The sequence below is a fragment of the Schistocerca nitens genome, chromosome 6, assembly GCF_023898315.1.
Source record: "Schistocerca nitens isolate TAMUIC-IGC-003100 chromosome 6, iqSchNite1.1, whole genome shotgun sequence".
NCBI classification, from domain to species: domain Eukaryota; kingdom Metazoa; phylum Arthropoda; class Insecta; order Orthoptera; family Acrididae; genus Schistocerca; species Schistocerca nitens.
The window spans coordinates 488,266,404-488,281,490 of NC_064619.1; the positions used below are offsets into that span (position 1 = coordinate 488,266,404).

The following is a 15,087-nucleotide window of genomic DNA, read 5'->3' on the forward strand; positions in this document are numbered from 1 at the left end:
TTAGTTTCATAAGCCTTATTGTTTCATTCCTAGCTCACCTCGGGTCCAACAAAATTCAGAGACACGTAGTTAGTGGAAAGCGTATTTTGGGCCGATCGATTAGAGTTCGGGGGTGCAGCAGCAGAAATTCCACTTCTTCAACTAATGTTTCGATCATAGCCTTTCCCCCATCTGCCGCGTGAAGTGACAGACGGCAGAAACAGCACTCACATCCGCTATTCTAAATTCTGCGCTCGTGTCGAAGAGTACAGAAGGAATGGAGCTTTGTGCGAACTGAAATTGTGGTCCGATGCTCGATCGATACAGAGATATGCAGCATAGCGGCGACGTCTTTCTGAGTATATCGAAGAAAGCTCCACATTCCATTCTTTGTCCACGCTGAAACCGCTACCTACTAATCAAATCCTTCAGTACCGAGTCCTAGATGAAGTCGACGCTACAGTTTCGACATTCTCATGCAGCATACAGATGAGAGAAAAAAGGAACACCACAACTTCGACTCGTTAAGATGTCGCTAGATTTGCGGTCTTTGACACAAATCAACATCTTTTACTCTGAAACTACCTGACAGATTGAAACTGTTTATTGCACCGACAAATCGGAACCCTTGCCTTTCGCAGGAAAGTGCTGTACCGACTGAGCTGCCCAAGCTTGTCGCACAACCCGTCCTCACAGCTCCACTTCCGCCAGTACTTCGTCTCCTACCTCCCAAACTTCACAGCACCTCTCCTGCGAAACTTGCAATACTAGCATCCCTGGAAGAAAGGCTACTGCAGAGACACGGCTTAGTCACAGCCGGAGGATGTTTCCAAAACGAAATTAACACTCTGTAGCCGATTGCGTGCTGATACGAAACTTCCTTGCAGACTAGAACTGTGTGCCAGATCGAGACTTGAACTCGGGACCTCCGCCTTTCTCAGGCAGGTGCTGACCCTACTTTTCTTTCGCTTTTTTTGTCAATTTTGTTCGTTATTTTTCGTTGGGTTTAGTCGAGGTGGATGTCACATGATACCCGTTCAACTTCATCTTTGATCCTTTCAATCAGTTTTTTTTATTTTTTTAATTACAGGGGCAGTCAGCCAACACGCTACCTTGCTGGCTGACTGAGCTACCCAAGCACAACTCATGTCCCATCCTCAAAGATCCCGAGTTCGTGTCTCAGTGCAGCATACAGTTGTGATCTTGAAGTTTCATGTGAGCTTACACTTCGCTGCAGAGAGAAAATTCCATTCTGGACCATTTACCCTTGCGCACTGTGTGACCTTAGGCATTGTGGCGCAGCTCTCATGCAGTTACTTCATTCTATCAACTCACTTTGAAGATAGGCGAAAGTATACTGCCGAGAAATGTTGTACTGCTGCATGCGTGATATCTGATGATTAAATCATTCATCATCGGCTTCTTTGGGCCATTGTCCCGCTTCAAAGCGGGGTCGGCCTAGTTACTATGGATTTGGCAATGTTAGTGTCAGAGGGTGGTCGGATGCCCTTCCTGTCGCCACCCCGAACCCCTCAGGACGGAATTAGTGTAGCCCAGCTGCAAGCGTCTAGTGTAAGCTATGAAAGAGTGCGAACGATTTCAAATGTCTGAGAGTCGAGTAACTGAGGCGGAACGTGGGGACCAGCCCGGTATTCACCTAGTGGGATGTGGAAAAGCGCTTAAAAACTACATCCCGGCTGGCCGGCATACCGGCCCTCGTCGTTAGTCCGCCGGGGGGATTCGATTCGGGGCCGGCACGCCTACCCGAGTCCAGGAAGCAGCGCATTAGCATTCTCGGCTACCCTGGCAGGTCTGATGACTAAATCATTACGCCGCGAAAGTATGTGTGCGTCACTTGTTTTAAAATGTTCCTCTGATCCTAAACTAGCAAAGGGAGAGTTTCTGAGGCACAGGATTTATAAATTTTGATTTTCATTGGGTGCAAGCAGCAAAAGTCAAGTTACAGGGGCAACGTTGGTGCGCCTGCACAGCAGGTGGTCGAGGCTACGGTACCTGGTGGCAGTGCCCCGCCGGCGAGAGACCGCGGCTGCTGCGCCAGAGCGCCACGGAGATGCGCGAGTAGAGCGCCAGCATGACGGCGAGCGGCAGCACGTACAGCAGGCCGAACGTGAGCCCGTCCAGCAGGCCCTGGTCGTAGCGCGACCGGTCCGGCGCGCACAGCGTCTGATTGCCCAGCCGCACCGTCTTCATCCACAGCAGCCGCGGCGACGAGTAGCCGGCCGCCAGCAGCCACGCCCACGCCACCACCGCCTGCCCGCACAGTGCAGAAGGCTCCATCAGCAACTACAGCAGATTGTCCTTGAAACGTAGAAAACTAAAGGGGCAAAAACGTTAGATTGTTAATAAACCGTCGTAAATTTTACAACTCTACATTTTTGATATGGTCCTACTCAAGTCTGGATTTATCGTTAAGTGGGAATGTACGTGGGAGGGCTAGGCCAAGTGCCGGGGATCGAGCAATACAGGCTCCGACAAAGATAGCGAGTGGCGAACCTCAGAATAGGCAATTCTCTCAATCTAATTACGCGCCCAAGGTACAGCATACAAGATCACGGTTGGGTGCGGAACATCGGAAACCAATGCTGGCCCTGCAATGATCATAAATATCGACGTTTCTTGTCTTCTCAACACTTAAGTCGGAAGAATGTATGTAAAAGAATATACCAAAATTATGGTCACTACATAGTCAAATCAACAAATGGGGCACAATTCTCAATAATAAGTTAATTCTCAGACCCGTTGTACCCAAAGACACACACACTAATGGCCATTAAAATTGCTACACCACGAAGATGACGTACTACAGACGCGAAATTTAACCGACAGGAAGAATATGCTGTGACATGCAAATTATTAGCTCTTCAGAGCATTCACACAAGGTTGGCGCCGGTGGCGACACGACACCTACAACGTGCTGACATGGGGAAAGTTTCCAACCGATTTCTCATACACAAACAGCAGTTGACCGGCGTATCCTGGTGAAACGTTGTTGTGATGCCTCGCACAAGGAAGAGAAATGCGTACCATCACGTTTCCGACATCGATAAAGGTCGGATTGTAGCCTATCGCGATTGCGGTTTATCGTATCGAGACATTGCTGCTCGCATTGGTCGAGATCCAATGACTGTTAGCAGAATATGGAATCGGTGATTTCAGGAGGGTAATATGGAACGCCTTGCTGTATCCCAACGGCCTCGTATCACTAGCAGTCGAGATGACAGGCATCTTATCCGCATGGCTGTAACGGATCGCCGGCCGAAGTGGCCGTGCGGTTAAAGGCGCTGCAGTCTGGAACCCCAAGACCGCTACGGTCGCAGGTTCGAATCCTGCCTCGGGCATGAATGTTTGTGATGTCCTTAGGTTAGTTAGGTTTAACTAGTTCTAAGTTCTAGGGGACTAATGACCTCAGCAGTTGAGTCCCATAGTGCTCAGAGCCATTTTATTTGTAACGGATCGTGCAGCAACGTCTCGATCCCTCAGTCAACAGATGGGTCGTTTGCAAGACAACAACCATCTGAACGAACAGTTCGACGGCGTTTGCAGCAGCATGGACTATAAGCTCAGAGACCATGACTGCGGTTACCCTTGAGGCTGCATCACAGACAGGAGCGCTGCGATGGTGCACTCAACGACGAACCTGGGTACACGAATGGCAAAACGTCATATTTTCGGATGAATCCAAGTTCTGTTTACAGCATCATGATGGTCACATCCGTGTTTGGCGACATCGCGGTGAACGCACATTGGAAGCGTGTATTCGTCGTCATCGCCATACTGGCGTATCACCTGACGTGATGGTATAGGGTGCTTTTGCTTACATGTCTCGGTCACCTCTTGTTCGCATTGGACGTTACATTTCAGATGTGTTACGATCCGTGGCTCTACCCTTCATTCAATCCTGCGAAACCCCACATTTTAGCAGGATAATGCACGATCGCATGTTGCAGGTCCTGTATGGGCCTTTCTGGATACAGAAAATGTTCGTCTGCTGCCCTGGACAGCACATTCTCCAGATCTCTCACCAATTAAAAACGTCTGGTCAATGGCGGCCGAGCAACTGGCTCGTCACAATACGCCAGTCACTGCTCTTGATGAACTGTGCTATCGTCTTGAAGCTGCATGGGCAGCTGTACATGTACACGCCATCTTTTTGACTCAATGCCCACGCGTAACAAGGCCTTTATTACGGCCAGCGGTGGGTGTTCTGGGTACTGATTTCTCGGGATCTATGCACCCAAACCGCGTCAAAATGTAATCACATGTCAGTCCTAGTATAATATATTTGTCCAATGAATACTGAATACCCGTTTATCACCTGCATTTCTTCTTGGTGTAGCAATTTTAATGGCCAGTAGTATATATATATATATATATATATATATATAGTGGTCTATTGATCGTGACTGGGCCAAATATCTCACGAAATAAGCGTGAAACGCAAAACTTTGTCTAGCTTTAAGGGAGAAACCAGATGGCGCTATGGTTGGCCCGCTAGATGGCGCTACCATAGGTCAAACGGATATCAACTGCTTTTTTTTTTAATTTGAACCCCCATTTTTATTACATATTTTTGTAGTACGTAAAGAAATATGAGTGTTTTAGTTGGACCACCTTTTTCCCTTTGTGATAGATGGCGCTGTAATAGTCACAAACATATGGCTCACAATATTAGACGAACAGTTGGTGACAGGTAGGTTTATTAAATTAAAATACAGAACGTAAGTACGTTTGAACAATTTATTTAGGTTGTTCCAATGTGATACATGTATCTTTGTGAACTTATCATTTCTGAGAACGTATGATGTTACGACGTGATTATCTGTAAATACCACATTAATGCAATAAATGCTCAAAATGGGGTCCGTCAACCACAATGCATTTGGCAATACGTGTAACGACATTCCTCTCAACAGCGAGTAGTTCGCCTTCCGTAATTTTCGCACTTGCATTGACAATGCGCTGACGCATGTTGTCATCCGTTGCCGGTCGATCACGATAGCAAATATTCTTCAACTCTCCTCACAGAAAGATATCCGGGGACGTCAGAACCGGTGAACGTGCGGGCCATGGTATGGTGCTTCGACGACCAATCCACCTGTCATAAAACATGCTATTCAATACCGCTTCAACCGCACGCGAGCTATGTGCCGGACATCAATCATGTTGGAAGTACATCGCCATCCTGTCATGCTGATGTTCCAGTTGTCGGAGCCATCGTGGATATTTCGTTGCCCAATAGTGCATATTATGCCGGTTTAGATTACCGCTGTTGGTGAGTGACGCTTCGTCGCTAAATAGAATGCGTGCAAAAAATCTGTCATCGTCCCGTAATTTCTCTTGTGCCCAGTGGCAGAACTATACACGACGTTCAAAGTTGTCGCCATGCAATTCCTGGTGCATAGAAATATGGTACGGGTGCAATCGATGTTGATGTAGCATTCTAAACACCGACGTTTCTGAGATTCCCGTTTCTCGCGCAGTTTGTCTGCTAATGATGTGCGGATTAGCCGCGACAGCAGCTAAAACACCTACTTGGGCGTCATCATTTGTTGAAGGTCCTGGTTGACGTTTAATATGTGGCTGAACATTTCCTGTTTCCTTAAATAACGTAACTATTCGGCGAACGGTCCAGACACTTGGATGTCGTCGTCCAGGATGACGAGTAGCTTACATAGCACAGGCCCGTTGGGCATTTTAATCTTAATAGCTATACATCAACACGATATCGATCTTTTCCGCAATTGGTAAGCGGTCCATTTTAACACGGGTAATGTATCGCGAAGCAAATACCGTCCACACTGGCGGAATTCAAATGGTTCAAATGGCTCTGAGCACTATGGGACTTAACTTCTGAGGTCATCAGTCCCCTAGAACTTAGAACTACTTAAACCTAACTAACCTAAGGACATCACACACATCCATGCCCGAGGCAGGATTCGAACCTGTGACCATAGTGGTCACGCGGTTCCAGACTGTAGCGCCTACAACCGCTCGGACTGGAGGAATGTTACGTGATACCACATACTTATACTTTGTGACTATTACAGCGCCATCTACCACAAAGTGAAAAAAGTGGTCCTGCTAAAACATTCATATTTCTTTACGAACTACACGAATATGTCAGAAAAATGGGGGTTCCTATTTTTAAAAAGAACGCAGTTGATATTCGTTTGACCTATGGCAGCGCCCTCTAGCGGGCCTAAATGGCGCAATCTGGTTTCCCCCTCAAGCTAGGCGAGTTTCGTTCTTTGTATTTTTTTTTCGTTTGATGCTTATTTCGCGAGATATATATAACTAGAACTTTGAAAAATGCACGGAAGTATGTTTTTTAACACAAACCTACGTTTTTTTAAATGGAACCACGTTAGTTTTGTTAGCACATCTGAACATATAAATAAATACGTAATCAGTAACGTTTGTTGCATTGTAAAATGTTAATTACATCCGAACATATTGTAACGTAAAGTTGACGTTTGAGTACCACTCCTCCGCTGTTCGATCGTGTGTATCGGAGAGCACCGAATTACGTAAGGATCCAAAGGGAACGGTGATGGACCTTAGGTAAAGAAGAGACTGGAACAGCACATTACGTCCACATGCTAACACCTTTTTATTGGTCTTTTTCACTGACGCACATTGAGAGGCACCCACATGCCTCGCTCATACTGTGGCATCAAGCAGTCAGGCCTGCAAAATGAGTGGTCTGCCAAGCGAGTGGATTCATTCTTAATTTATCGAGTAACATGAACTCTCGTACTCACAATTTAGTTACCAATTATCCTCCTGTAAGATTAATACGCAACGGAAACACGCATCTGACTATCAATAATTTACAGAAATCTGACTGTACACTACGCACTGGCAATACCACATTTTCTTTTCGTCTTTTATTTAACGGCTTTTATTAACACGTGCCCATCCCACTGAATATGAATGGCGCACACATTATAAATTCGGGACATTATGACAACATACAATTTGAAGGAAAAGTCTACCAATCTCTTTCTTTTCACTATCTGATTTATTCCGATAAATTCTCTAACCTAAACACACAAATTCTATAACCTACAACAATAACATATGAGAAATTCCGCCCAGTGCGCATGGCTTTACATTAATGAATCTCTATATTATGGTCTCGTAATTTATTTAACGCTACAGTACACTTTCTGGATAGGATGGTGGATCTTTCATTATACCTCGCACTTCGACTCTCACAATCATCATCACGAAACTTTCCTCCAGATCGAGCGACACAGAAGGAGCAAGCATAACCCACTAATCTTTTGAAACTACGTTGCTACTCTCCCATGCAAACCACACATACCCAAAATTACATGACATACATCACACTGCAACATGAAATACAACACTAAATAGTCACAACACTATCACTTTCAGCTTTCCCACTTCAATTAATATTTATCCCAGGTTCACACGACACTGCCCCACTTGTAATTCTACTTTCCTACTATGAACTCTGGAGATATATGCACGTCTTCCTGTGCAATGCAAGCCAAGTGGCGTTGCTGGATAGACGGCCGACTCACCTTGATTCTCTCTCAGAGTTTAAATCTAGCGTCACACGGAATAACATTAAGAACATATTCATCACACACGCGAGTCCTCAACTGATACCATGGACGAGTACTTCTCTTTATCCTATGTCTCATACACAGATTGAGACTCACACAGTACTCACCACGTGGAAGTACTCGTCTCTAATTTCAAGTCCTGCACACGCCGTTTCTTAAATATTTCAGCTTATGGTACACACGCTATTTCTTAAATATTTCAACTTATTGTACACACGCTAGTAATTCAGCTTAACTTAAGCACACGGAAGTATTTCAACTTATTGCTACACGTGGTTTCATTGTGACCGTTGGTCACTTCCGAAGATTACTACAATCTCATTAATGTTACCTGCCTGACATTTAATTCTCCCCACAAAAGTTCCTGAGATAGAGAAATTATTAGTTCAAACTACTCTTAAATATTCCACATGCATACCATGTCTCCACTCTTCCGTCATTACGGAGCACAACTAAAACAGGTCTTAACAGCACAAGATCCAGCGGCAGAGTGCTGAAATATGGCCGTTCTATAGGTCATCTCGCACCTCTGTCGAGGTGGGGGAAGCACCTTGCTATCGTATTGGTCAGCCACATTTCAGGCGCTCAAAGCTCTGGTAAATTTCATGTCTTTGGTCCCACCAAAGGTGGCCAAAGGATCGACTCAAAGATGATCATATATTCACATTCACTATCTGTGGTTAGCAGACGACCATACATTCATTCATTTCACAGATCTCACCAAACTGGATGTAGGGATTTACTTTGTGGGAGTGCACATGCGATCACTTAAATAAATAAATTGTCATTCTTTCCCACACTGGTATCCGGCTTCGCTGCATTAATTGAAATTGAGTTATTTTTACACAAAAAATGTGTTGTTCTGACAAGAATAAGAAGTATTTTGTACCTATTTTCAATGTCGGGCGGTACTGTACCCTTTCACCACCGGCTACCCATGCAGAAAAAAATGGCACGGTACTATCCTTGCAATGCGAGGGTAGTTCCGAAAATTTTTTAAGAAAACTTTATTAGAACAAAAATAGCAAGTCATCAAAATAACCAGGCGGAGACCTTAGCCCCTGGTGACCTCAAATAGACGACCAAATGCTGTTACTTTACCAAATTATTGACACAGTTGTTCCATTATTGTACTCTCCACAATCCGGATTGACGTACACATAAAAGTTTACGACAATCAAAATTACAAATAAAACATCACGCCATACAAATAAAAAATAATGGTGAGATAAAAATTGGCTTAGTTACCGGGATCTCCGTTATTTTTAGGAGTACTCCAAACTTCAATAATTCTAAAACAAATGAAAAATACTAATTGTACTCATGAAATTTTAAATAGCTCAGCGTCCTAACACAGACCAAGTAAGCTGACATTCATAAATTGCGTTGTAATAATCTTTACACGGCAATGTCTAAATACAAAACAAAATCAACAAAAGAAAAAAAAATTCGTACACTAGTTGCACGTAGAATGTCAGGCTCCATACCATTACTCTAAAATATACCTCAAACCTACAGAGAAATAAAACTGAGAAGAAAAACAATGAAATATACCACAAGTTACGTACTGGTTACGTAATATAGTTCGTCTAAGACATCATGTCATACCCCATTAACTATCATCACCTAAGCAATTGCCACAACTACTCGACTGTGAGTTTAACCTTATCCTCATCCACCAGTACAAATACCTGTTGCTGAGCCCGTCAGTCGATCAACTTTGATCAATACACACAGTAAATAGTTTAGCAATAACTGCTTGAATCCACCAGTAGCTCTCGTATCTTACTCTACTGCTCATTTCTCTGTTGTTACACATTTGGACGACAAGAACTTGCATTTCGACTAGCCTTCGTTACACTTTAATGTGAAATATCACCACTGTGATAATGCAAATAAGTGGCTTCAGTCAACACGCCAATAAGATCATTACTGTCCATGACATCAAAATGCATCAGTTAATTCCGATATTTGTTGTGCAATGCAAACCCTTGTCCCCTGTGACAACCTTACTGATCAATGCTACAAGAGCCGCTACGTTAGTATTACGCCACTGGCTAATAATTAAAGCATTTCTAATAAACATGCTACATGAACTTGATAACCCAGAACAAACAAAAAACAAACACTAACTATTCTAAACACAAATGTTAATGAAATACAATTACACTTGCTGTCCCTTCAGGAATGAAACACATAAAAAAAAACATTTACACAATTACAAATACATTATTCCCTATCTTGCGAGTCACACAGAAACATTTCATTCTGTGATTTTCTTGGGGTCAAAAAGTTGCTGACAGGTTCCCTAGAAACACTGTCTCGGTGTCAAAGCTCTCCCATGGTTACCCGGACGAAAGTCTTTAAGTCACTCAAAGCGGCATTTTGAACATGCACTGAACAGTGAACTGTATCTCAGATTAAACACAAATGTCATAGTCACTCTCAGAGTACCATCCACACAGATCTGGTCGTCCAGAAATGGCCCTACAACTACTATTACCCACGGTTCTGTCCTTTCAGTTCATGGTGTAATTAAAAGTCGTAAGTTCCATCAAACAGCACTTATTCCCGCACCAATTCAAGAAATGTCTCCTACTACAGACGCAAATGTCAATGTCCCACTCTAGTTTCTTGCGTTCATACAATAATTAGTCACCGTACGACAACTGTCCTCTTCAAGAATACCAAGCGTCCCACATGCAATTCACAAAGCACACTTAACAAGTCACTGCCAAAAGTTTATGGATCCCACCGTTCAGTGGTCAAGACAAAACAAAACGATCATCCTGTATGCTAAAGACAAAATCTTTTCCACCACTCACAACGTGGAAACACCAGTCCTTCACTTTCCACCTTATGGAGACGTAACGAGCAGTCATCTTGTTTCACAGCTCCACAGTCCGGTACTAGTTAATAGTTGCTGGTAACAAATGCCCGCCGGGCTCTGCCGCGCGTCGTCCATTCTGCCGTGGCGCCGCTGCGCGCCCTGTTGAGCAGAAGAAACCACCCGCTGTTGCCTCCGCGGGATACTTTCCCCAGTCGTAAGGGTGGCGGAACTTATGAATGGCCAGTGGTACGTGCGTGTCGCCCCAGGCCGTTGACCTGCTGTAGCGGGCGCGTGGAGTGTACCTCATCTGACAGTGGAGTGGGGAGTGCCGCGGCTCTGTCGCTCGTCGCCATGGCGACGTCAGCTCGGCCCGCTAGCGGTATGGGCGTTACGACACCCAATCAGTCAGACCCTTCCATGCATCTCGCAACATTACATACAAAAGGATATTCTTACATTATTTAAATACTCATTGATTACATGTATGATCTATTAGATACATTGGTAATAAAAGAATCTTTGTTCTAAAAAACATAAAATCATACACCCTAATTTTCTACACATACAATCATCAACATTTGCCTCTTTTCTATATACAGCCCACACTCGTGCTATTCATTGTACCCGTCGTCCCTCATACAAAACATGAAAGTGTAAAAAAAACAAAAGGAGTAATAAGCAATATATACTGCTCATAATTACAACATAAAATAGTAGGCTACTCTAATATCCTATCACAGTGAAAATATTAGAAACTGTTTATTCTAAAACTACAATATACAGTGAACCTTTGTGCTTGTGACAGAGTGAAATTAATACCCCTTGAAAGTGTTCTAACAAAAAAATAAGAAATAATCTACACAGCTCACAATTACCTACCACATGTTATTAAATATTAAACTACTTTAACATCCTAACACAATAAACATTTTAGAAACTGGTGACTCTAAATCTACAACATACAATGCACCTTTGTGCTTGTGACACACTGAAATCAGTATCTCTTTACATATTTTACATTTTATTATATATAACAACATTTCTAGGACATGTGTGAACCATCCACTTGATGTCAGATCCTGACCTGCCATCGAGGTTAATCCAAATCAAACAATACACAATAATGTTTTAGTTACAGATCGGTAGCATCCCCTTTACAGGAGTGTGCGCATTGATCACACTACTCTACGACTCTCACTCACCAGACATCACATTCTCCTTCTCATTCAATCCATTAATACACTAACAGAATAGGTCCAGAAGTCAGCTAACCTTAACACAACCACACTCACGACAACATACCATACCTTTGCTCCCTTATACTCATAACACCTCCACACTCACAACATACCATACCTTTGCTCCCTTATACTCAACCACATAACACATGAAGCTGTTTCGGAGATAGCATTCCAGTCTCCGAATTCGTCCTTTCACTCTGGCACCTCTCTCCATCGGCTTACCTCTGCATTCACTTTATGCTAAATATCAACTTAGAATTGCGACATTTCATCTAAGAACAGAAATACACAAATTATTCAACCTGCAAAATAACAGTACACATTATTGGTACCGTTTTGATTAGTTATATTGGTACCAGGCTTCAACAACAACAAAAAATATTATTTTTGCCAAATCGCAAATGTTATGCTAAGAATTAGATCTACACTTATATTACATCTTACGTCAGTATTCCACAACGTTCACCATCTGGATCTCATACTCCCTCTATGTCCTTTCACATTGTGCAGTTGTCCTCATCTCTTCATTCGTATTTCGGCTCTCCGTCCGTCCATTACTCCATCATTTCCTGGTCTTCCTTCGCCATTGGCATCAATCTCTATTGCAGCATACACAGGCCTCTCTGTAAAATACATCTAAGACATCTCCACATTATTAATTCCACTCACCTTTATTTACCACTGTTTCATCACGTCGAATCTCTCTTTATTAATCACACTGCTCCACGTCGCTTCTCTCCTTATATATCACCTTTATCCACTACTATTTATCTACCATCTTTATCCACTCATTAATCATCACGTCGTTTCTGCTTGATCCTCATTCATATGACAAAAAATACGTACATACACCACTTTGTCGACTCCTGTTGATGACTCATTCGACCAGTCTATTCCGTCATACTTCCTGACATCCCGCCTGAAAATTCTTATGTTCGATTTGACCCTGCACAGCGTTACACACCACAAATAAATACACTGACTATCTACCATAAATTGCCTACTTTCGATCTATCCTTAACTTTTCCATAATTTGATGTTAGAAATGTGATGAAGCCCACGCGATTGTTTTCCCTTGATCGTCTCAATCAGTACAGCATTTTCATGGACAATCCGCCTCACTCTGAATGGTCCATTGTACACCGTAAAGAATTTGCTAGTTAGAAATCTGTGCTTCTTTGATAATCGATGAGTTTTTATTAGAACCTTGTCTCCTACTGCCAATTCGATCTTACGGATCTTTCCTTTCTGCTTCTCCTGCCTATCCTTAGCTGCTTTCTTAATACGCTCTATCGCAACCTTGACAATTTCTGTGTGCCTCTGCTTTCCTGATCGCGGAAAATCTACCAGCTCCCTGACTCGATCTGGTGGTGGTTCATTCTTTAGTACCGTAATTGGTGATAAACCAGTTGCTCCATGTGGTAGCTCATTGAGGATGTCCTGAAAATCTTTGAGAAAAATACTCCAACTTCTGTGTTGCCTATGGCAATAGATCTTACACAATTTTCCCAGTTCTTTTACCACTCTTTCACTGGGGTTACTTGCAGCATGGTATCGGGATATGAACACCGGTTTTATCCTTCTTCTCTTCAGTGTGGTTAGCCATTGTCTGGATCTATATTGCGGTCCATTGTCAGCTATGAACTTTTCTACAGTTCCTACTTCTCGCAAAAAGTTTTTAACGATCGCTGCTGCCACTGTCCTTCCCGTCGCACGTTTCAATGCGGTAAAAGTCACATACTTTGACACCACTTCCAATGCTACTAAAACATATCTATATCCCTGCACTGACTTAGGTAGCGGGCCAAACAAATCTGTTGCTCCGAATTCCCTCAATCTACCTGGCACTATCGGAAAAAGCGGTGCTTTGCATGAGATAGTTAACGATTTTGCCTTCTGGCACAATTTGCAACTACCAAGCACGTTCTTGATCCTCCTCTCCATACTAATGAAATAAACTGATTCCCTTAACTTCTTACAGCATTTCCTTGCCCCGTAATGCCGTAACTTAGGTGCGTGTACAAGATCAACTTGTTGACTATTTCATTTGGTATACACAACACCCAGTCCTGTGTGTTCGGATTTCTACGGTAGAAAAGGACCCCGTTCTGAATTGTATAAAAACGTGCTATATTGGCATCTAAGTTCGCTCTAATTCTGTCCTTCACCATTCTCCATGACGCGTCTTTATCCTGCTCTTTCGCGATATTTGTGAGTACCGCCCCCATGTATTTCTCGAACAGCACGCCCTGCATATACACTCCTGGAAATGGAAAAAAGAACACATTGACACCGGTGTGTCAGACCCACCATACTTGCTCCGGACACTGCGAGAGGGCTGTACAAGCAATGATCACACGCACGGCACAGCGGACACACCAGGAACCGCGGTGTTGGCCGTCGAATGGCGCTAGCTGCGCAGCATTTGTGCACCGCCGCCGTCAGTGTCAGCCAGTTTGCCGTGGCATACGGAGCTCCATCGCAGTCTTTAACACTGGTAGCATGCCGCGACAGCGTGGACGTGAACCGTATGTGCAGTTGACGGACTTTGAGCGAGGGCGTATAGTGGGCATGCGGGAGGCCGGGTGGACGTACCGCCGAATTGCTCAACACGTGGGGCGTGAGGTCTCCACAGTACATCGATGTTGTCGCCAGTGGTCGGCGGAAGGTGCACGTGCCCGTCGACCTGGGACCGGACCGCAGCGACGCACGGATGCACGCCAAGACCGTAGGATCCTACGCAGTGCCGTAGGGGACCGCACCGCCACTTCCCAGCAAATTAGGGACACTGTTGCTCCTGGGGTATCGGCGAGGACCATTCGCAACCGTCTCCATGAAGCTGGGCTACGGTCCCGCACACCGTTAGGCCGTCTTCCGCTCACGCCCCAACATCGTGCAGCCCGCCTCCAGTGGTGTCGCGACAGGCGTGAATGGAGGGACGAATGGAGACGTGTCGTCTTCAGCGATGAGAGTCGCTTCTGCCTTGGTGCCAATGATGGTCGTATGCGTGTTTGGCGCCGTGCAGGTGAGCGCCACAATCAGGACTGCATACGACCGAGGCACACAGGGCCAACACCCGGCATCATGGTGTGGGGAGCGATCTCCTACACTGGCCGTACACCACTGGTGATCGTCGAGGGGACACTGAATAGTGCACGGTACATCCAAACTGTCATCGAACCCATCGTTCTAGCATTCCTAGACCGGCAAGGGAACTTGCTGTTCCAACAGGACAATGCACGTCCGCATGTATCCCGTGCCACCCAACGTGCTCTAGAAGGTGTAAGTCAACTACCCTGGCCAGCAAGATCTCCGGATCTGTCCCCCATTGAGCATGTTTGGGACTGGATGAAGCGTCGTCTCACGCGGTCTGCACGTCCAGCACGAACGCTGGTCCAACTGAGGCGCCAGGTGGAAATGG

At 44.5% G+C, this 15,087-nt stretch overlaps 1 protein-coding gene across 1 annotated transcript in view; it reads right to left on the minus strand.

Annotated features, from left to right (window-relative positions):
* Positions 1 to 1,983: 1,983 nt before the first annotated feature.
* Positions 1,984 to 15,087, minus strand: part of LOC126263422 (trissin receptor-like) — a 69,398-nt gene continuing 56,294 nt past the window's right edge. Inside the window, exon 4 of the mRNA XM_049960516.1 lies at positions 1,984 to 2,250. Coding sequence (XP_049816473.1) covers positions 1,984 to 2,250 — 267 coding nt within the window. The remainder of the gene's footprint in view (positions 2,251 to 15,087) is intronic.